The 25,222-nt window shown below is 37.3% G+C and overlaps 1 protein-coding gene across 1 annotated transcript in view; it reads left to right on the top strand.

The window, feature by feature from the left end:
- The first annotated feature begins 766 nt into the window (after positions 1 to 766).
- ppp2r2ba (protein phosphatase 2, regulatory subunit B, beta a) overlaps positions 767 to 25,222 on the top strand; it is a 54,250-nt gene continuing 29,794 nt past the window's right edge. Inside the window, exon 1 of the mRNA XM_079891710.1 lies at positions 767 to 1,218. Within this exon, the coding sequence (XP_079747836.1) occupies positions 1,140 to 1,218 (79 nt within the window). The 5' untranslated portion in view covers positions 767 to 1,139. The remainder of the gene's footprint in view (positions 1,219 to 25,222) is intronic.

Genomic DNA, 25,222 nt, shown 5'->3' with positions numbered 1-25,222 from the left:
CAGAAGAATAAGTGTGACACCTCTGTGCATATATTAAACAGAACAGAAACAAATAGGATGCAATTTACTCTGCATAAACAATGGCAATTTGTCATTTAAAATGCAGTGTAATGTTGATTGTAATTCTGGTCTACTGCATTGTAGGCATTGTCCAGGCCTGGTTCAAGTAGCCTATCAATTATCTAATTATTTACAGTGAATATGCACTGTATATAGTTACCAACATATTTAATTTGACAACTTACCTACTTTTGCAGTAAAGTATTGCACACTGTAAATATAGGGCCCAATGTAGGCCTACAGTGATTTTTCCGTAGACATTTTTCGCCCCTCTTTATTTTGAAACGCGATGCATTGTGTTGTGTTTTAGGGTTAAACTTACCGGATTTTCCTTTTTTCTGATTTTTTTTTTTTTACAGTATCACTGTAAGTATAATGTAGAAATAACATTTTAATTTACAGACTGAAAAACAGTAAATTCCCAGATTACTTTATTTAAACTCATATCTTGTTAGGATGTTTTACGTCACATTTTTGATGTTTATTGATGTCACATTATGATAGTGTTTTGTGTTTATATACGTTATCTTTATGTTTTTTTAGCCAAAAACTATAAACATTTGATTGTTAAACAGAACATGAATTTAAATTGACCGAAACTGACAGACGTGTCAATAAGGATGTCATGGCGGTATACATGGCGGCCAACCATGAGATGGCGCTGTTGGACAGCTTTAAATTGAACAGCAAAAAGTTTACGGTCACTCTCTCAAGCATGAGGGTGATTTCATGTCATGCTTTGAGCGCATCTAAATAAAGCCTGATGATCAGTCGGGCTGTGCGCAGTATATTCCTGCTCATAGGGTAATGTAGCGTGACTGCCCCTCCCAACCGAAGCTCAGGAAAACATCTCAACCCTCCGTCCTTCTGGGAGGAAAACATGATGAACTGTGAGGATGCACACAGCACGTCTTCTTGACACACGCGTGAGAAGTGTTTAGGATGCTGCCGTGACTCCACACGCATCCAGGGAGCATCAGCATATATAGCCTATCATCCCTCCTCCGGTCCGGTTCTGCTGTCATCGCAGCGCGGATGGTGGGAAAGGACCCTCCCAAAGGAAAACGGACGAAAGAAAGATGAAATGTTTCTCCCGGTACCTGCCTTACATCTTCCGACCCCCGAGCACCCTGCTCTCCTCGAGCTGTCACACGGAAGGTAAGACTGGAGCTGGAGAGTGGTTTTGCTGGGTCACCGCGTGCTGAAGGGATGCTGCGTAATGACAACTTTCTGTTTGGAAGTGCAAGGGATGTTCATGATGAGCAATGCTTATCTTACAACTGTCTGTGGGAGTATGTTGTCAAGGATGAGTGGAACATGTTGATTTTTATGTTAGCTGTATTAATGCATTAATATATTTATTAATAAAATGAGGCAACACTCCAATTCTCACTATTAGTTGCTGCTTAATAGCATGCCTATTTCTAGGATTTTGGCTATTAATGCCTTATTCTGCATGAGCATATTCTACATCCCTTAGTCCTACCCAAACCTTACTAACTATTAATAAGCTGTAATTAGGAGTTTATTGAAGCAAAAATAATAGTTAATACTGTGAGAATTGTACCCAAAGTGTTATTTTCAATTAATAATAATGATGATGATAATATAATGTGTTACTTAATTTATTCTTTTTGTTAAAAAAAAAAATCCAGTTTTTCCTTCTGGTTAAAAGTCGATTTGTATAGGCTATATAGATTCATTTCTTTGAGTGACTTAGAAGTGTTTATTCCCTAGAAAGTTATAGGATGTTCAGATGTAGATTAAAGATGATCGTATATGATTGTGATTGCTATATATGAATGAGATGAGACTTTATTTCATAAGCCCCCAGTACCTGAGCGAACAAATGACCTTTCAAATATGAATCCATGCTGTTCTTCTGACCTGGAGATTTGTACAGTCATAAAAGCCGCTTTTATATTTTCTGGTTGTGCAACTCTGTGTCAAACAGGCAAATGTGGTCAAATACGTATCTAGAGAAAGCCATATTATTTGGCATAAGAAACATCCTTGTGAATAGGTGTGAATTTTATGTGCCCTACATCTTCTTTACAACACTGTCGAACAGCAGAGCTTGTCGACCATAAAACTCTGATTTATGTTTGCCCTCTGTTGCCGTTTACCATTCAACAGGAAAACGTGACCCTTTTTAAATTCACAAAAAGAACACTGGCTATTTATATACTGTATTATCTCTATAGATACATGTTTGTGTTTTTATTGATCTGCGCTGTGTAAGAATGAAAACAGACTCAAACGCAGAGCCTGAGGCTGCACTTCCTCAGCCTGATATTGTAAATCAGTGTTAGATTATTTCTTTGGACACTGTGGTCAGATTTAGTGCAACAGAAGGCCAGAAAACTGATGCTGTTATTAAAATGATCACCTGCATTGCCCTTATCTGAGGAGCAACCTGGTTTCCTGTGAGCAAACAGCTATGTGGTAACTTCTCACCCTGAATATAAAGGTTAAACTGATGTCAGAACTGTGGTAAACGTCAGACAGTGCACGTGTGCTCATTAAAGACATAAAGAGTCATTGTGCAGGTTTGAATCCGGCCTGCGTCATGTCATGACCATATTCCCCTTACTTTCCTGTTTGTTCTTCATTTGTGATACAATAAAAGGCAAAAAGCCAAAACCTGGACTATTTGTCAAGGCACCTGGTGTGTCTAACGTTAGCATGTTCCTTGTAGTAGATGAAGCGTGAAACCAAGGGTCAAGGTTTGTCATGGTGCCGTTAGTCCTGATAGATGCCATAATTACACACTCCGGACACTTCATTGTACTGTTAATGTCTTCTCAGTTTGATACAATGTATTAATTCAATTAAATTTACAATATTACTTGTGTTATTTATACACTCTAAAAACTGCTGGGTTGTGTTAACCCAATTTTGGGTCAAATATGGACTAACCCAACGTTGGGTTGAAAAATGCAATTTAAAAATGGACAAATTGCATTTTGGACAAAATCAAAAATGGACAAAAATGCAATTTAAAAATGGACAAATTGCATTGGTTACATTAAAAATGTAAACCAACGGCTGGGTTTGTCCATTTTTAAATTGAATTTTTACCCAACGTTGGGTTAGTCCATATTTGACCCAACATTGGGTTAACACAACCCAGCATTTTTTAGAGTGTATTATATTGATATTATTATTAATGAGATAACTAACGGATAGCTTTCTTTTTTATTTTACAGTGTGGAGTAAACAAGTCACATTAAAGTGAGTCTTTACAGTGATTGTGCTAGATTGAGCTATCATATGCCTCTGTTTAGAGCTGTGATAGTCGCAAATATATCGGGCAGTTTTAATGATACATTAATTATTCATCGCTGGCTTACTTTCAGCCGTGCCGGCGGTGAGTCTGTTTTAGAGAAGCCTGCCTTATGCTCCTGGTTATTTTGAAACAGTTGTAACCTCTATAATCCAGCATTTCAAAGCGCCAAACGGGGTCATGTTGGCTTCCCGATCCTAAATGACAAAATAATACAGCTGACACACTGTTTGAAAGAAGCTGTATGCTGACCGGCATTAAAAGCTCAGCTGTAGCCACCAGCAAGTGTGCAGAAAAACTGATGAGTAAAAGAGCGAGAGAGCTTGTGTTTGTGTAACAGAGGTCAGCGGCGATGACTCTGATGACATGAGCCTGAAACGGGTGCTATGGATCTTTTAAAAAACAGCTTCATCATCAGGCTAATGAAGTGCACTTTGGGAAGGTTGGGAGCCGAACTGATCCGACGAGGACGGTCGGAACGGCGCAGTCTGTCAATGCCCAGAGGTCCGGCTGAGCTTTCAGCGTTCAATATCCGGTCGTTCATTAGTGAAAGGACCCGGAGGCCCCGAAGTGAATTTTCTCCGTGATCCATCCAGCCCCGCCACAGATGCGAACTTGTTTTGAGGTTGCTTGTTTTTGTGTTCGTCGGATGAATGGCTAATGTAATATCAGGGTGTTGGCCTAGAGGCCGGGCATTAGATCGTTTGTTTCAGCATGAGATGTGGATTGAACCAGAACTGCTGTTATAGCACCTGCAAGCAAACGGTCAGAAACCTGGGTGTGTGGCGACTGATAAATTGTTTTTTCCGAACCCCTGTTGACTTGAGGAGGAAGTCAGCATGCTTAGTCGGTGCACGCTTTCTGATGGGTTATTCATGAGTTTGTGTGTGTGTGTATATGTGTGTGTGGTGGATGATCAATAACATTTTTGATGGATTATCTTTTAAACACTGGTGAATTCCACTTCTTTTGCTTGTGTCAGAGAAAAACAAGCAGCGGCTTGTTCTATGCACATATGAGAAGCCTCACTGGGAATTATACAACATGAGAGCGTGTGTGTGTGTGTGTACGGCCCGTTCTATAAAGTAGATATCGTGATATAAGAGGAAGACTTATGAGAGGTTAAGTGGGGGAGGAGAGACATCAGACTGTAGACACATTACACAGAGAACAGGTCGATCTTTCAAAGTGCTCACATAACCTCTTAACTAAACAGATTGTAAGAGAGGCTGTGTGTGTGTAATTTTATTGCTCAGAGGATGCTTTTTCATCGCTGTTTCATTTATGCATCAACTTTGTCTCTGATGTTTCTTCTTAAAATTTCTTAAGAGAAATTTAAAAAGGCATAAATGAGATATTAAGTAGAGTATAGAGCATTAAAATGAATTACGATAGCATTAGCTCAGATATTTTGTTTTAGAAGAATTTGTGCATATTGACACTTTTGATTGCACACTTTAGTATCTTGACAAATATCAAAACTCCAATACTGCCATGGTCACACTAGACTTTGAGCACACAAAATTTATACGGACATTAAAACAGTCGCAATATGATGTCAATGTCTTTTTTAAAAACATTATTCAACATAAAATACATCTAAAATTATGCAATCTACCCCACTCATGCCATGATGTAGGCCTACCAATCTTCTATTGGTCACTTCACGAGACACAAATTTGCAGAGTTCACCCTCATGGGACGCATGAGGTGAAATTAGCTTGAGCTCGTATTCTAATGTTACCTTTCATTGGAAAAATAATGATTGTTTTTTCAAACAGTTTCTCAAACACTTCCCCCCTTCTGTGATTGGCCAGCCAAATGGGCAGCCCCGCCCCCGATCTACAACCATTGGTTAAGGTTGGGCAGGTTGTGGTGCTCAGATAAACAAAACAATGTTTTAATAGCAACAGTGTTCACATTTTTAAAGGAATCAACCTACAAGTGGCTTACTTTTACATATTGTAATCCATTTTTAGTTTTTAGTAGTATATCCAAATGCAAATAAAAATGGGAGAAAGTATTTAAATACAAAAATATTACACATTTCAGCCAGTATAATTTTAGCATTTAAATTATTATTATTATTAAATTTAAATTATTTATATACAGTGTATATATATATTCAGGTTTCAGTTTATATATAAATAATATCTATATATATTTCAGTATATATATATATATATATATATATATATATATATATATTCAGTATATAATGTATATATATATTTCAGTCAGTCAGTAAGTTTTTTTTAAATATTTCTATTTAGCTTTATTTTTTATTTTAATCTTTTATTCAACTTCAACTTATTTTATTTTGTTTAATTGCTTTTTTCTCCCCAAAAAGTGTTTGGACACTTAAGTCACGTGTCAATGAATTACTTGCATTATCTAGCAAAATATCAAACAAAGTCACATTTATTATAAAGAAAAATATCACAAGCACACTTCTCAAATAAAATATTTCCCACAAAGTATTTCAATAGGTTTCAAATGTTAAAACTATATTTTTCTAAATAAATAGTTCCAGTCCTTGATTATGGTTGGTTGAGCCGCGTTCGAAACCATCGTAAATGACTATACAAACATACACCATAATACCTGTGACCGCATTACATCAGTATTACTGCGCCACACACTACTGTGTGTTGCTTGGCAAACGTTCCGCTTCTGAAACATTTTTAAGTGTGGCCTGCATGTTCAAATATGTTTTGGGGCCACTGTAAACTAAAATCTCTCACAGTAGGCCGTGATTCATCAGCTCAAGCATTGAAATTCTCCAAGCCAGGTGTTTGTGCATTCACACACATACTCACACACACACACACTTTGTCTTTGTCCAAATCCTGCATCAGTTTCCTTTCTAAAGAGGTGGATGCATTAGTCTTCCGTCCACTCTTTCAGCGAGAGAGACGAGAAACCACAGCAGCACAAATCCTGCTTTGTGTTCTCCAGACTGAGGGCAGGTCAGCTGATTCAGATCTGTGAAGAGACTCCAGGAAGAAAGAACGAGAGGGAGGAGAGAGAGAGAGAGACTCCTCAATGCATGTTACCTACATTTATGGTCGTCTCGCAGACGTTTTGGGGGCTGAAGCTTTGCAGTGTTCTTAGATAAGGAGCTCTATTGTCTTGGCTATATTCTGCTCATCCAGGAAACACTGAGTTGGAGGGAAGTACAGCTTTAAAAATAAACCTACTGGATCAATTACATTTTTTTCCCCTTCTGGCACATGACTAAGCAGGGAGAGACAGACACGGGCCAAATTAACCAGCACTGCTTCTATATATTTCCTTGTTGCGTGATCTTGATTTCTGCAATGATGTGTTGTTGTTCTACTTCACACATGCATATTTTGCTCTTTCTTTCAAAGGAAAGCAATGGCACAGACGGCCAGTTTTAATTATTGATGTAATATACTGTAGGTGAGGATACATGCAAGTTGTCACTGCATAATGCTGTGTGTGTTCATGCGTGCGCACTTGAATAAGTAGGCCAGGAAAATCCATTAATATGCTATGCAAAAAACATGCATCCTCACTTCCTTCCCTCCCTCCCCCTGTAAAATTATTTATACCCAGGATGGCCGAACCGGAGTAGGCTTTTCTTCACGTTTAATGAAAGTTCTCGGAGAGGCGCCAGGCCCGTTGCAGCTGATGAATCACGAGCGCCGTGCGGTTCGGAGAAAACATCGATACCAAACTCCCACACTATATAAAGTGACAGACTCTAAGGTCATCTCGCTGTACCAAAGAACAAATGCTGGAAAACTGTCAAACACGCACTTCAAAAGGGGCCATATTTATCACTGAAGTCCACTAATATTGTTAGACGACCTTGAAATGAAGTTTTCCACTCTGTCTCTGAACCTTACAACTTAACATTTTTTGTTCCACAATTTAAAATTATATATGCAAATGAGCTGTGGAGTATTACATTTTGATTAGTCAGTTGGACTATATGCATGCCAAATATTTTTGTTTAAATGACCGTTAAACTGCATAATTGACTGTTTGTCTTGGGCAACTGGATGTATTATTTATTTAAAATAATTTCTTTATATAAATATATTTTTGTTATATAAATATTTTTATATACACCACCGTTCAAAAGTTTGGGGTCAGTAAGATTTTTTAAATGTTTTTTAAAGAAGTCTCTTATGCTCACCAAGGCTGAATTTATTTGATCAAAAATACAGTAAAGCTGTAATATTGTGAAATATTATTAATAATTATTTGTAAATAATGCTTTTCTGTATGAAAATATTGTAAAATGCAATTTATTCCTGTGATGCAAAGCTGAATTTTCAGCATCATTACTCCAGTCTTCAGTGTCACATGATCCTTCAGAAATTATTGATGTGCTGCTAAAGATATATTTCTTATTATTATCAATTGTTGGGTTGCTTAATATTTTTGATTATATTTAGATTTCTTTGAAAGTTCAAAAGAACAGCATTTATTTCAAATAGAAATCTTTTGTAACATTATATAAATGTTTTTACTGTCACTTCTTAATACAAAAATAGTCATTTCTAAGGGTTAGTATAACTGACCCCAAACTTTTCAATGGTACTGTAAATAAATTATAAATATTTTTACAAATCATTTAAACCTCAAATCAAGAAAATCTATATTTAATGTCCATTTACAAAAATGTCTGATCAACATGGTTAGTATCAAAACTATGGACTACGTTTAAAGCTCAAGCTTGTTCAAACCAGGAGAAAGGTGATATTTATTAGCACGTTGCATCTTTGAAACATTGTGTATTAGGAGAGCTGATCAGACACCTGCTATTTCATGTCCAATCCATTTGACTAATTGAGCGATGTGACGCAAAAACCCATCAACCTCCATCGGATCTTTTTATATAACAAGTTTTATGCTAATGACCTTTGGACTGGAGGACTCAGAATAGATCTAACAGGGCCTTGATGAGGACCCTCCTCCTCTCTCTGTTAGTGGTGTGTGAGTCATCATAGCTAACACACACAGCGTCAAACTCACACAGCCATGCAGCAACACATGATTGACAGGCTCTTGAGGCCATCTTAAGAGGAGGTTTGCTTTCACTTTTGGCTTTCTCTAGTCGAATAGGAAAACAAGACAAATCTCTTAACAGTAAATCATTCACATGGCATGAAAAATAAGATTTCTAGGCATACTGTGAAGTTCACAAAGCTCCCTCTATAGTCCATCCAGAACATTTAAAAAGTTGCCAAAATGGGTCATTAGGTAATCATCACAGTGATGATGTCACAACAATAAGGACATTAGCATATACGACTACCCACGTTTCACATCAAAAGTTTGCCAGTCATAACAATTTGTTTCCATTAAGAAGTCTTAAAGATACAGTAGCAAAAACAGGGTGTTTAATTCTAATTTTCAGAGAAAAAATTTAAAATGCTCAAGAAAAACTAAATTTCAAGCATATTATAAATTGAAAAAATGCATATCATATATAACATTTCTACATACTCAACCATTCAAAAGTTTTGGATTTTTTTAAAGAAATGTATACTTTTATTCAGCAAGGATGCATTAAATTGGAAGTAACAGTAAATACATTTATAAAGTTTTCCATTTCAATTATATATAAAGATTTCCACTTCAAATAAATGCTGTTTTCAGGATTAAAGAATCTGTTTCTTAAGTATCATATCAGCATATTAGAATGATTTCTGAAGGATCATGTGACACTGAAGACTGGGGTAATGATGCAGAAAATTCAGCTTTGCATCACAGGAATAAATTACATTTCAAAATATATCCAAATAGAAAAGAGTTATTTTAAATTCTAATAATATTTCACAATATTAAAATTCGTACTCACCCCACACTTTTGAAGGATAGTGTATATTTCTAATCATATTGCATCATATTATAGTACATTTGAAATAATGTCACATCACATCACATATAGTAGCATACCATTAGAGCATATCATATAGGCCTACCTTATTTCACATCATTGTAATGCATCGTATATCATCATAAATGAGAGTAAACGAATGGCAAAAATAAGGTTGTTTTGCTGGAAGTAAGTCATACACGTGACCACACAACTGCTGATTTCTAACCCATTTCTTAGCTCACATCATTTCCACTGGGTCAGGCAGTGCTGTATGCCTATTAATTGATTTCAATGCGTGTCAAGACAGATATCCGTGTTCATGAATGTTTGTGTGCTGAGGTGACTTCTTTCCTTCGGAGATAAAGAAAGCCAATGTTTGTGTTTTCATAGGGAAATTTGGTTTTGGGAAGTGTTTTACATGCAAGGTCCAGGAGCAGTGTTGCGTCTGGTAATCCCCCCTTTTACTCACCACTCTGCGTGATTTCCCTCCGGCTAGTGGGATTAGGGATTGAGGATTGTCCTTGCATGATTGAATGGAATCTTTGGGATCAGGAAAAAAAATGCACATCTGGGTCATGCACTTCCAGGTCAAAGAGCCTAAAACATTTACAGACATAAACAGAGACATGATGAATCAAAGTCTTATGCAATCTAGTGCTAATATGATGTTCATCTCAGCAAACATTGCTTTGTCTCCTTCAGGATGCTTGTCAGGTTCATATTTTGGTGCGGTTATGTTGTAGAGAGACAGAAATAGGGTGAAAAGATAAAGGCAAAGGAAGCCTGGTAGAGCTTTAAAAAGAGGACTAGACTGGTGGGACTATACTTTTTTTATAAAGAAAATGTGTTTTTAAAAGGGAAGAGGGCATGAAAGTGAAAAAAGAATACATTATTCTCTAAACATTTGGGATTTCCTTCCTCCTCAAGACTTTTTAAAAGTATTTTACAAAATGTCTCAAATGAAAAAAAGTTTTAATATTTGGCCTGTCCAGTGACAGTCACTAGATTTCATCAACACTTGCAAAGACACGTTTATCTTTTGTGCACATGTCAGTATAAAACGCAAGTTTACTTCCACAAGTGGCATGTTTTAGAATGTTTTATGCAGAAAGAGAATATATCGGGAATTGATCCGATTGTGAAAATACCAGAATGAAGCCAGACCTGAATGCGAGTTTGCTGAGGATGAGAATGTTGTCCCAGAAATCAGGTCATGTTTATTTGAGCCTTCACCTGCTGGGAGCTGAGATAGAGACCGGGACTTCTCGAGTCTAGAGTATCTTGACATTTCCAACTGATAACGTTTCATTACTCTGTCGATTCACATTTTTAGATTGCTCTCTTGAAAGATTGATTCTGATTGGCCAGTCACGGCATTCCGTGTTCGGATATTTGGCTTTTCCATCTAACTAAAACAGATGCTAAGTGAAAATGACCTCGGTGGACTTCAGTTTTAATATTACTGTAATATTTTTGAAGCTGTGTGCATAGTCTTTTTTAATCAAAAAAAGACGAAGATGACCATTTTTAATTTTAGAATAATGAGTAGCCTACTGATGAACAGTAAAACCAGGCACGTGTTAAAGTCGGCATGAAACGGAAGTTGCGATGGTCATTTCTCCCCTATTGTGAATGATATTCAAGTGAAACGGCTTCACAATCAATAAAAACTGTAGGGCGGGACTTGATTTTGTCCATGGGGAATTGATTGGATGGTTGTGTTGTCATGTGAGTGACAGGTTGTCCCGCCCTCACGCCAGTAAACACGTCGTCAGAGAAGAGAAGAGATGTCGCTGCAAGAGAGAAGTTTTAAATAAAGAAGAAGAAAAAATGTGCACGGATAATTCGTTTATAATCAACACAGCAATATTCCATAAAAAACAAGATTTCACGGTGACTTTAAGAAAGTAACCAGTGTCAATATTAATGTCATCTTGACTTTAAGAGACGAGGCTGTTTCTCTGTGTCATAGCACAGGTTGTCATAGAGACACCGTGATTCTGCTGGTATGATCAAAGCAGAACAAAATGCCCTCGCCCCATTAGTGCTTATTTACACAGCTAATGAGCACTTTTCCTCTTTTCACCTCAATAACACCAGATCTGCTCCAGTCTGGGCTTTTGTTCTCAGATTAATACACCCGATATATCTATATGGCCCACTTCTCGTGTCATGAACTCTGTGAGAGGACTCTAATTTTAAGGTAATTACCTCTCTCGCATTTGGTTTCAGTTCAAGCAGGTCCAGTCCTGCTGTTCTGGTTTAGAAAAAAAAAAAGTGTTTTTAGATGAGAGTTCTCTCTTTCAGCTCTCCATCAAAGGCTCAACATCAAACCTCTCAAGGCTGGAGAAGGCTGGTTTTGAAATGCGCGTAGTTCTTAGTTTTATAGCTGATGTATGGAAAAGAGTTATTCGAACAGCAAATGTCTTAAATATAAATACAGCTTCATTAAAGTAATACTTCAAAGCTTTCATTCAAAGACTTTAAAGCACATTCACAAAGAGGAATTAAAGTACTCTGTGTAAGGAACAGAAGTCTGGAATCAATACATGCGGCGGCTCTATAAAGAACATCACAACTACCTGATTTGTTCTCTTAAAGGAGTCACATAATGAGAAGTCATTTGAGGTCAGTGCACTATGAAAACAAACTGTAACTTACAGAGTTCAACAATTCCTCCACAGTCCAAAAAGACCATCTATTGGAAATAAGCCTCGTTCTTGACTTTTGCAATTTCATGACAATAAACAGTTGAATTCATTAACAAGTGACCACATGTCAATGACACCTGTTTTGCTCGGGCGTCACGGGTTTGAAAACATGCTGGAACAGAAGAAGCCACATTTATGTTATGCTTCTAGCAACAAAATGAAGGCGGTTCTAGAACTGGCAAACATTTCACATTCAATGCAAGTCAATAAAAACAGCAGCAAACAGGCTTACAAGATGATTTTTTTTTTCTGCTGGGGTACAAATGAATGTCTTATAAAAATATAAGTAATAGCAAGTAGCTATGCTTAAAAAACAAACAAACAGTTGATGCCTTAAATTTTTAAGTACAATCAACTTGGATTAAGTAATTTCAACTTAAATTACATTAAACTGACTTGAATGAGTTGAATCTTATATAGGCTAACTTATAAGTTATAAGTTTGCTTATAAAATTAGCTTAAAGCAAGTTAAAGCAGTTAAAGCAATGTAAAAACGTATGTTGTATAAAAAAAACGTATAAAAAAATATGTTGTCAACTTATTGGTCATACTTTTTTTTTTTTTTTTTTTACAGAGCATGGGTTTAAAGATGTTTTCGTACTCTGCTTATGACTATTTGTGTACATGTTAGCCAATGTAATGCAGGCTTTGTAATGACAAATATTGTACCAAACAGCAAACCCATAGCCCGAGCAATGCACTGTTACTTATTTCATGCAAAGAGGATGTTTGCATATAATTAAATGCACAGCAGCCAAAAAAATAAAAAAAATAACTAAAATTATAAGTGCATAGACAAAAATGGCCCATTTTAGCCCATGATCCGTTTAAAGTCCCCGTGAACCGGAAGTTGCAAACGACTTTTCTCCAGTGTTATGACGTATTTCCCAGTGAAAAGGAATATTGAACAGAGGGCAGGGTTTTACTTAGCGCTCCTCCTCTCAATCTCTCGCTCATAGCAGACTAACTGTTTGAGGGGAGTGGTTAAGCCTTTTCAAACCAAGCCGTCAAACCTACATCATCAGAAAAAGACGCCATTCCAGACCGGAAGTAACTTTTCAGATTTTGATTAAAGATTACCATGGTAAATTTTCTTTTTTTTTTAATATATATTTACTTGCACGGATTAATTGTTCACCACAAGACTAGTAATATGCGCTAACAAAGTAAATAGGGTCAATTTTGATTTCTTGGGGACTTTAAAGCTGCCAATGTATTTAATGAAGGTGTAAGAGTGAATTTGTCGGTGGAAAGTCTATTGGGTAATTTTTTTTTTGGTAAGGAAAAATAAAACCCTGTAAATATTGATATCTTGCACATTCACAGAAAATAGCTCACTTACGCGTTGAAAAATAAGGTGGATATCTGAAATATATTCTTCACTTAACAGCAATAAGCAACCATCTGTGTTGGACTCGCACACTGGTCCACCACATGCCAAATGGGTTTTATCAGCAAAACAAAAGGGATTCATTGTCATCTCTGACGTATCTGGGTATCTCCAGTACAGACCGAGTTTTTTGATGTTGCTCTGATGCAGTTTAGAGTGGAACAGTTGGAGCCTCAGGACAGCAAACAGTCCTACAGCAGAGCATTGATCCACTTCTGTTTGCTCTCAAAAGCTCACGCTCCAGGCACTCAGGGGTAGACTGGGGACACGGGGTTGTCATATTGTTAAATATGACATAAAACGGGTACATTGTAGTTCAGAATGCTTGTGTGCATGTACATGTGAGAGTGTGTGTGTTTCAAAAAGAGATAAATAGTTGGTTTGTTTGGGCTTGGGTTTTATTGGACAGTGAAAGTCTGCTTTGTTTTGCAAGAACAACATTTGAACAAGCATGAATGAGGGGTATGGTCTCATCTAAATTGCTTTTCCTAGACAGCAATCAAATAGATGCTTTCTCCTGAGAACAAGACCTCTCACATGTGTCTTCTTGAGCTTCAAAAGAGATCCCAACAATGTCTTGAACTGTGCTTGGAATTGCCAGAATAACTTAAAATCTCAATATGAACTTAAACATTTATCATCCAAATCTGAGCTATGATATTCACATAAATTTTATAGCTCTGTATTCTGATTTAATTTGTCATGTACTTTGTCTATTTGTATGTCATTTGTATCTAATTTTATTTCTCATTACAGTTTTTATGAGAAACATTATCCTCTGGGTCACTGTGTGTGTGTGTGTGTGTGTGTGTGTGTGTGTGTGTGTGTGTGTGTGTGTGTGTGTGTGTGTGTGTGTGTGTGTGTGTGTGTGTGTGTGTGTGTGTGTGTGTGTGTGTGTGTTTGTATACTCACACATGAAGGCTGGTGGATTGACCTTTGACTCAGACTGCAGAGAGTAACAGTGGGTCATGAAGATGGAGTAAATATAGCAGCACACTTTGAACTCTTCATAGGTGTACTCTTAAAATCAAGTGTTGTGGAGTGTTATTTTTGTGTTATAGCGCTCTCTGCTGCTCAGTTTGGAGAATTACTTTTAACTTTTTTGAGTGTAGATTTTTTAACATGCTATTGCAATACCATTTTTTTGTACATGTACATACCATGGTAGCACTATATGATTCTTTGAAGTGCATATGCTAACAGCATGATTGCGAGTGTATGATATTGCTTTTATGCAGCAGTTAAAATTAGCTTACATTTTAGACACAGTATTGGCAGTTAGTCTATTTAGAACCAAAGCAGGATCAAAAACTATCTTCATGCAGTAGTGGTTTTTGTTCCTGAATTAATCAGTTTTTTATTTTTTATTTTTAATAATTATGCAGTAACTCACTTATAAAGACAGACAGTTGTTTTAGTGCCTGAATGAATCAGTATATAAATAACTTACCATCCTGAATATTGTTTAAAAAATCAGTACCATGGTATTGCAATTAGTAGGGGTGTAACTACCCTCATGTCACAATTCGATACTACCACGATACTGAACCAATGATACAATATTGCAATACTCCAAGACAAATAGTAAAAGGTTAACAAAAAATTACTGTTGATTAAAATGCTAAATTTGGTATTACATTGGGGGTGGAAATGAATGGACTTGATGGACAATGATGACACCAGAATATTCATGATTCTGAAGCTGAAAATACATAATTATTTTAGATGAATATGCTTACACTCCGTCACTGACTAGATATATTTAAAATAATGCCGGCCACTTTTTACTGGTAACAGATATTTGGCAATTGGCATTATCAGGACCCACAAATATCCCCCCACTGCATTATTATACATTACATTTTAACATTATATAGGGTTCCACTTTATTTCGATAGTCCACTTTAGACATTCTACTAACTATAAGTAACTTTGCAACTATATGTCAACTAATTGTCATTAGAGTATTAGTAGACTGTATAGACTGTCAGTAGACTGTAAGGTTATGGTTAGGTGTTATAGGGTTTTGTTAGTAGAATAATTTGACTTGTAGTTGCATAGGTACTTATTGGGCCCTATCTTGCACCCCGCGCAATTGACTTTGTACACCGACGCATGTATCATTCCTATTTTGCATCCGACGCACCGCAGACTTGTCCCTCCAAAGACGCATGTCGGTAAATTAGGGAATGAACTTGGGCTCCCAGGGCAGTTCAGCGAAAAGAGGAGGCGTGTTCCGGCGCAAACGTTCCCTGGTGCTATTTTGTAGTTTCAGAAAACAATTCCGCCACTGACCAGGAAAAACCTAGTCTAAAGTCAGTGGCGCATTATTCAGATGTTATTTTAAGGGCGCATGCTTGGCCATAATGTAGCGTGTGCACAACATGCGTACACTTTGCTTCTTAATCTACACAGACGCAGCAGTTCCCATTTTTGCGAAGCATACATAATTAAGGAAAAATATTACCACACAAGGGAAATCATTGTGGTGTCCATGAAGATGTAATAAAAATAGCCATAAATCTAGCTCACACATTTACCCAAATTATTATACGCCTGTTTAACCAAAGCTAATTTGGGTGGGTTTCTCCCATCCCCAATGTCACTTCTCTGTCTTTTACGGCCCTGATGAGAACGTCGGTCTCCTCGGCTGTGAACCGCTCCTGGCGTGCGCCTGGCAAATCCGCCGTTATAATAGCAATCCGCCATGTAAGCGCGCCTGCTCTTAAAGGGAATGTGAGATGATGCTCTGATTGGTTTATTTCAAGTTACGCCCAAACCACACCTATGAGTAGCTACTTCAGACCAACCCATTTTAGATTTGCATCGGGCGCAAGAGTCATTTATCCCGCCGGTATAATAGCAGCAGCGCCCAAGATCCGCCCACAAAGTTACTTCCCAGACAGCAACATATTGTCGGCCCAGATCCGGCCCACATCTGGCATACCTGGATTCCACACGGCCCGGATGTGGCCCGGATCTGGGCCGATGCTATGTTGCTGTCTGGGTTGCGTTTCTCGTTTGATACTTGCGTTTCAGATCGTTCAAATAGGGCCCATAGTCAGTTGAATGTCTGTTGGTGAACATCAAAATAAAGTGTTAGCAGATATTAAGCAGACAGTCTACTAATACTCTAATGACAGTTAGTTGACATGTAGTTGCAAAGTTAGCCTACTGATAGTTAGTAGAATGTCTAAAGTGGACTATCGAAATAAAGTGTTACCTTATATAGCCTGGTAGTGTAATGTAGTACTGACACTAAAACTCTGTAAACTCGAAACAGAAAGTTTTTATTTTGGGTGAAATACACACAATACAGATTGTCACTATCCACAATACATTTTGAAGCATTTCGATATATTATGAAACGATATAGCAATATCAGTTGCCATTGGTGCCATGGTTCACAGTATTGTTGTATGAAGTTTAAACCAGCAGATGGTGCTGTGACATATCATTTTGTTCCAGGGTGATAACGCTCTGAAATTCACAAAATCATCAAATTGTTCAAATGTAGTGTCTCATCAATTAACAAGCACCACTAATAAATAAAGTGAAGACAATTAAGTAGAATGAAGGGGGGAGGGGGTAAAAAATAAAATGGGGGGAAAAAAAATATACAATGAGAATGAATTTAAATGCAAAATATTTAAAGTAGGCTCAAGTCTCTCTCACACTCGGGGTCTGTCTCACTATAAATGACAGGATTGTGCCGCTGACTGCCACATGGCCATCACCATATGTTACCAGCCCATCCCATCAGCCAGACTCGCTGTAGCGTGCAAAGCCTGCTTTCCCTGGAGCACCTGTATCCTCATGCTCTACTGTCACACACAGCTCAGCTCAATGTCTCTCACACACTCTGATAAATTACACACAGTCTGTGTGTGATCACAACCATGCAGCATACACTGAGCAGATCATTGGGTCATTGTATTGATGTGACCTTCACAGTAATCAATAACGGCTTGGTTGAATTACTTGAAAGGTGCTCTATAAAGGAACAATTATTATTATTTTTATTTAACTATTTACTTACTTATTATGTGACGCTCATTTATTACAAGGGAGGTAGTTGTCATACTTTATACTCCAGTAAATATTTATTCACCTGGCTACAAATATAGACTATATATAACATTAGTTGAAGTATTAACTAACATGAACTAACAGTGAGCAATACATTGTTACAGTATTTATTAATCTTTGTTATAGTTAGTTAATATAATTACAGCTGTTCATTGTTTGCTCATGTTAGTTTACAGTCCATTAACTAATGTTAAATAAAAACATTCATTTATTATTTTGTGACAACATACCGTTGAGTTCCTGCCATTAAATAAATAAATATTTCATTACCTATCAGCAAACATTGTAAATGTAAATATATAAAAAATATTAAACCATTGTTTTTAATATTGACATTCATAAAATATATCAAATCATTTACATTCTATATATATATATATATATATATATATATATATATATATATATATATAAAAACATTTAAAACCATGAGCCAACCTACCATAACCTATGGAAGCTTGTTTCTACCACAGAATAAAACATTTTTAAAGATAATTACGACTTTTTATCTCACAATTACGAGTTTATATCTCACAATTCTGACTTTATTTCTCAGAATTATGAGATATAAAGTCGCAATTGCATGTTATAAAGTCAGAATTGCGAGATATACATTTGCAATTGTGCGAAATAAACTGACTTTCACAATTCTGACTTTTTTCTTGCAATTGCGACTTTATATCTTGCAATTTTGACTCTATAACACGCAATTGCAACTGTATATCATGCAATTCTGACTTTATATCTCCCAGTTGCGTGTTATAAAGTCAGAATTGCGAGATATAAACACGCAATTCTGAGATAAAAAGTCAGAGTGAGATAAAAAGTCGCAATTACCTTTTTTATTTTTTATTCTGTGGCGGAAACAAGCTTCCATACTAGCCTGACTGACGTACTATTACATTTAGGTTAAAATCTACCTTCCTTATATAGTTAACTATTGCTTGAATGCTTTATTTCTTTTACTATAATTCATTTCATTAATCAAAATGTTGTCATAAAAATAGATTTTTTTGTTATACCACAACTCCATTGAGCTCCTTTTGTCATGTGATTTACTTCAGTCAGTGTTCTCTATTATAATGGTTCTGTCATCACGCTATCAGACGGTAACCCTAGATCTGTGCCAGAGAGCAGGAACAGTGAGGAAGACTATGGTCCTAAAGCGCCCCTGGGCACAGAAGCGTGAAAGGGGGGAAGGGGGCGTGAATACGTGAGAGTGAGAGATTTGACGACCGAGAGAGAGAGGGAGAGGATAGAGTGATTGAAGAAGACAGGCAGAGAAGGAGTGGGAAACAGAGCGGGTGGCCCGTGTGGGGTTCTCGGTGGACAGCTTGGCATCCCCGCGGGGGAAGACTGCTGTAGCCTGTCTGTGATCAGTCCTGGCAGCTGCTCGGCCAAATGGGATTGTCCTGCAGATTAAGGGTCTGTGTTGGGGCAGAGGAGAGGGGAGGGGTCCGGAAGAGAGGGGAGGGGCTCCGGGCTGCGCAGGGCTGTGTAAAAACCCGCCGGTAACTCTAGTGGGGCTTGTTAGGGCTCTGGCAGAGCACAGTTGTTGAGACAGACTCAAGAGATCTAAACCCCTGTTCTCTCCCAGTCTCTATTAAAATATTCATCATTGGAGTAGAGTTATTCCAGTCATGCCAGACGGAAAACCCTGGAGACAGACTGCCAACATGAAGAGCTATGCTTTTTATACCATAATTGGCTGACCGAAAAATAGATCTGGTTGGTGTAGAGCAGAGACGCCGGGTGATGGTGCAGCCATTGTAGATAATTACTACAGGCCACAATTAAATGATTACACATAATTACTATAATGGTGCAAATTTGAACATCATTCAGACATGGAAAAAAGTGTTCTGACCTACAAGCCTAGTTTAATCTATTATCTTACAGTAAGGCAATTTTTTGCTGTTATTATTTTATTTGATTTTTTCCAGTGGCACAGGTTTTTAATGGTCACTGCGGGCCAATTATAAGTCTAGATGACAATATAAGAGACAGTAGTTTCCAGGTCTGTCTTAAATTGTCCTGAAATAACCCACAAGGATGCTTGCATCTCCCTGTAGCTCAAAAAAAGAATTCTGTGCATGAAAATATTCTCCGCTAATCCTTAATGTGATTAGCAAAATCATATTAAAATACTATTACTCTACGTTTACTGTAGTAAATCAGTTCCTCACCTATAAAACAGGTCATTTCAGCTCTCATTCTTGCTTGGATGATTAACCTTCATGTTAGGCATGCTTGAACTGCATTAGAGCAGCTATGGCTTAAATTATGACGTTTAGGTTTTATAATGATCCAATTACACAGACAGCTGTTGTGCTGCATAGCAATGTTTTGTTCCATAAGCAGTTTCCTAGCAACCGGTGTGATGGTAAAGGATTGAACAGCTATGGTTATCTTCCTTTCAATCGCAACAACTGGGAATGGCTGTGAAACGCTGTGTTTTCTTTCTTATTATTCTGGGATTCACAGTAATACACTACCTTGGAAACGAGTGAAAATGTGTGTGTGGGTGTTACTGGGGCACAAACAGAATATTTGCACAGGTCTTTTGAGATTAGCACACACTTGTTTGTATTTGCTCTCTTCCTTTCCTTTCCTTTCCTTTCCTTTCCTTTCCTTTCCTTTCCTTTCCTTTCCTTTCCTTTCCTTTCCTTTCCTTTCCTTTCCTTTCCTTTCCTTTCCTTTCCTTTCCTTTCCTTTCTTTTGACTTTCCTTCTTGTTCTTTTATACAATTTCTAATTATATATAATATGTATATATATAAAATTATATTCATTTATGTAAATATTAAGCAGCACAACAGCAGCAGCAAATCAGCATCTTAGAATGATTTCTGAAGGATCATGTGAGTGAAGAGTAATGATGCTGAAAATTCCACTTAATTCATAAAATTACTGTTTTACTGGACTTTTGATCAAATAAATTCTGCCTTGGTGAGCATAAGAGGCTTCTTTCAAAAATATAAAATAAAATCTTACAGCAGTTTTTAAATTTTAAATGAGCCTATACAATTTTTGCCTATGTTTTCTGATATTCGGAACAACAGCACAGTTGTGATTGTATGCTATTTCTTTTAAACTTACATTTTAGACACAGTATTGCCGGTCTTTTTAGTTCCAAATAAACCAAATTAGGATGAAACAATGTATCTCCGAGTAAATAGCGATTCAATAACTCATAAAGACTTGGGCTGTGTCCGAAATCGCCCCCTATAACAGAGCCCTATTTGAGGGGACAGCCATTTGTAATGGAGTCCGAAACCATGGTGGACGTTATCGAGTGCACTCATTCAATCCCATAATGCACAGCAATAACAAGTGTACAACTGATGCACTCTCAACGGTTAGAGAATACCCATAATGCACTGTGAGGCTCGTGCTGAATGAATTCCTGCGTCTGACCAGAAGATGCATCTGAATCATCCATACATTCATTTTCCAAACCGATGGTCCAATTTGGGTACAGGGTAATATCATACAGGTATAAATTCCTTTTTAATTGATTATGAAATTGTTTAATTAAAGATTATACATAGTTTCCATGACAGAGTTCAAGATTATGGAATATTCCCCACGCTTATGGAACCCTCTTCCAATGCACATTAAATCTTCCCCATCTCTGGATGTTTCTAAGTCTAGTTTGAAGTCGAATCTTTTTAGTATGGCTTTTAGAACTGATTGAGTGATCAGGTTTTAATTTTGTGTGCGTGACTGTATTGCTTTTGTTGTATTATCTATGCTGTTAAGCACTTTGGTCAACGGCAGTTGTTTTAAATGTGCCATAGAAATTAAATTTATATTGTATTGTATTGTATTGTATAAATGATTTCATTACTGAAGCTGCCATTTTGCTGAGTGCCAAATGATTATTAAACAGTAAGCACAAACTATGCAAAATCGACAGCCTTTCCGGCGCACTCAGTGTCCAAATACACTCACTCGTTTTCATTCACTCCTTCAAGTGGACTATCTTAGCGAAGTAATGTTTTCGAACACAGCTATGCACAGCTAACCACACACTGGCATACTACTCTTACTATTTTTACCATCTTTCTATGGCAGGAATAGGAAGAGTAGTATGCTAGTATGCGGTTCCGAAGTCAGCAACAGTCCCTTGTTTTAGTTCCTGAATGAATCAGGGTGTTTTAATAAATCGGTTGAGTAAACAAGTAACTAATTCAGTCATAAAGACAGTCATTTGTCGCCACCTACTGGAAAGAGTCGCTGAACAATCCCCACCACTAATGCCAAGTGATACTCACTGCAGAGTCAAATGACGTCCAGCTTAGGGTGTGGTTGGATATTCTAGCTCCGCCCATTAGGTCCAAATTACCTTCGCACGTCCAAATTACCTTCGCACGAGCTATAGGCTGGTATTCACACTGGTATGCAGTATATATAAAATGTTAATATTATATTCAATTATATGCCATTGCAACCACCCTACCATCATGTGTAAACACCACTCTTCATCTTTTATCTAATTAATCAAGCCATTATATTAATTACTTGTGTATATGTATGTAAATATTGTTGTGTAGTTGACCTGTCTGCCCTATAAATAATCTACCCAGCATGCAAGTGTTTGTATCAGTGTGTTATACGAATGATGGAGTGAGCTACTCAGTCTTTTAATTGGAATGACTTCACATGTAAACTGGCCTGACAAAGGCACTTGCCTCTGGGCTGGTTTTAAAACGTTCAGCCCAAACTATGCATCCATCTGGTTGTCTCTCCCAACCCCCATCTTTTTCTCTCGCTCCATCTCTTTCACTCTCTTTTCATTCTCTTCCCATGATGATCTTATTTTCTTTGTTTATAACATTTGTCACCTCTGTCTACATTGATAAATGTCACAGTTGGATTATACTTTATATACTGTATGTTCATAGAGCGAAGAAGCACATATTAGATATAAAGGTCTTGTTGAGTCAGCTGCTCTGAAATGGATCTTAGTCAGTATTGGTTAGTCCTTACACGCACCTTCAACAGATGGATCCATTAACTTATATACCCAATTTGGGTATTATTTTCTGCACTATTTTATGATTTTTTTGTTGTATAGTGTGAGTAGTGTTCACACTGATAATTCCAAAAAGAAAAAATGCACTTCAAATACCCAGATGATGTATTTATTTAATAAAACTAAAAATTATGTCATGAATTACTCACCCTCATGTCGTTCCAAACCCGTAAGACTTTCGTTCATCTTCGGATCACAAATGAAGATATTTTGTCAATGAAATCCGAGAGCTTTCTGACCCCTCCACAGACAGCAATGCAACGACCACTTTCAAGGCCCGGAAAGGTAGTAAAGACATTGTTAAAATAGTCCATGTGACTACAGTTCAACCTTAATGTTATGAAGCGACGAGAATCATTTTTGTGCGCAAAATTCTTCTTCTCATTCTTCTACGCTGTTGACGTGGTGTAAACAGCGCAGCACTTTCAGCTTCTACGTCAGAATGAAAGTTAGAAAAGGTGGAATAAATGTAGAATAGGTAGAATAAAGTTAGAAAAGTGAAATCATAATCAACCACCCCTTTAAATTCGATTATGCTGTTCGCAGTGCTTCGTGGGATTGTAGTTCTTTCTCCCACTGAAGCCGTTAAGTACACAGTCTTGTGCCTTTGTATTTCTGTCTGATTTTTAAACAAGTTTTTGCTTCAAATCAAAGTTTGTAATGTTATGTTTCACCTTGTTGTTGGTTGATTTGGTTCATAGCTTATAACACTTTAATAAAGAATTTTTTAAAAATCCCTATCAGAGAAATGAATGTAAAAAATACTTCCGCTGAATAAGTGGGCGTGCACTGTTGCACTCTATTAGACTCTGATGTTGAATGACAAAATAACCTTATAAAAATCATACACTAGACAATAGAGTATACAGTTTGTAGTGTGTAGTGTGTCATGTGGGACACAACTCAAGTGTTTTATATCCATTTTGGTTTTTTGGGGTGAAAAAGTCACTAATCACAGCCCACAAATAATCTATTTCTGCAGGATGCATGATTGCGGATTAAGGATCAATAGTGATGTATTGATTAACCATTGTGGAATTACCACCATGACTGTTCTCTGTTACAGCTTCAGTGATTGGTCTGGCTTTCAAGGCTTTAAAGCACCGGCGTCCTCAGGCCACTGCACATCAGTGCGAGCAATTGGCCATGAAGATATCACAGCATTGTAATTATCTTCATGTTTTGTGTTGTAGCCTTGATGCACACCATTGGATGGGCTGAGATGCAAGAGAAAGCCCCAGGCCTTAAGTGTTTTAAATAGCATCGTACATCTCTGTGAGACCAAAGGTTTTCCAGGAACACAGAAATCCCATTTGTGAGAGTATATATTGATCGTTTCATATTTGATACTGCTGTTTTAGTTGTAATATGCTATTCAGGAAGCAAAGACTTAAACCGACATTGTTCACAGAGTATAAACGCAGGGTGGAAGAGAGTCTCAGGTGGCCTTGAAGAGACATGCATAGGCAGTCCAACACTAGAGCCTTTTTTATAGGAATATTCACCCAAAAAATGACATTTTAGCTATCATTTACTCACCCTGGTGTTGTTTCAAAAGTAAAACTTTTTTTTTTTTTTGGGGGGGGGGGGGGGGGGGGGGTCATTTTTACACAATTTTTACATAGTTCATAGACCACATCTGTAAGACTCCAAAAAGGACAAACATTCAGTAAAATTACTGTTGTCTATACAAATTGTGCAATACTTTGCAAGTCTTCTAAAGTTGTATAATAGTTTTGTGCGATGAATAATTTATTGCTGACTGAAAACCGTATTTAAATATAAATTGGGCTACTAATATAACTGAAATTTTAAATCAAGTATGCTGTTTGAATAAAGTCTGTTCCCTTCATAAATCTATTGTATGTTCTCAAAATAATAGGAATATAGCGCATGGGTCATACAGACTACATTTATTTTGTCCTATTTAAGAGCTTGGCAGACATGCTGTGAATTGCCATTGTATAAAAAGCTTTATGATTCTCCTTTTGTGTTCCACTGAATAAAATAACAACAGCAGGTTTGTAACGAAGGCAGTGAGTAAATAACACAATTTCATTTTTGGGCGTAGTACTATTTCTTTAAGCCAATGCTACAGAGGAATGGAAAGTCAGAACGGCAGGACTTTAATTAAAGCACCACCATTGATCTCAAAGCAGACTGCTGATGCTGTTGGCAATGCGCAGCTCTCACTCTAATTATACTGTGTAAAACAGTCTGCCCCACTCGACTGTCTCCCTCTTTTTTTATTAATGCATCTCCGTCTTTCCCTCCATATCTCTCGCCCCCTCTCTCCCTCTGACTGACAGATAGCTGCTCTCCCTGTTGATCTTTAAAAGATGCCAACTGGAATTTGTCATCGTCCTGGTCCTCCCTCTCCCCTGACAGAAAATCATTGATTTTTGTCGCCCTGTTGGAATAATGATAAGGATTGTTGTCAGGCGAGGGAAACGGCATGCGGGTTTTGGGCTTGGACGCTTCAGATGCATTCAGTGGGGTGGAAAGGTTTGAAAATCACATGAAAACAGGTGCAATGCAATATGCCTGATTACAGCTCACCCAGAGATGTTGCACACATGCATTCTAATGGAAACTAATGGGTGATTAAGTGGAAAATGGCATGTGATGATGGACTATATGAAATTGTCTGAAAGGGCCGATAGACAGATTGTATCGGTAAATTGGCTTTTGGAATTAAATGTCTGGTGCATTTAGGATCCTCTGCATATTTATTATGCCTGTGTTTTGGTTTTGAATTTCAAAGCAGATTTGTTTTGGACACTGGCATC

This window comes from Squalius cephalus (genome assembly GCF_949319135.1).
Source record: "Squalius cephalus genome assembly, chromosome: 14".
NCBI classification, from domain to species: domain Eukaryota; kingdom Metazoa; phylum Chordata; class Actinopteri; order Cypriniformes; family Leuciscidae; genus Squalius; species Squalius cephalus.
Note: the sequence above shows the minus strand (reverse complement) of the source record. Positions and strands in the feature narration are given on the sequence as shown.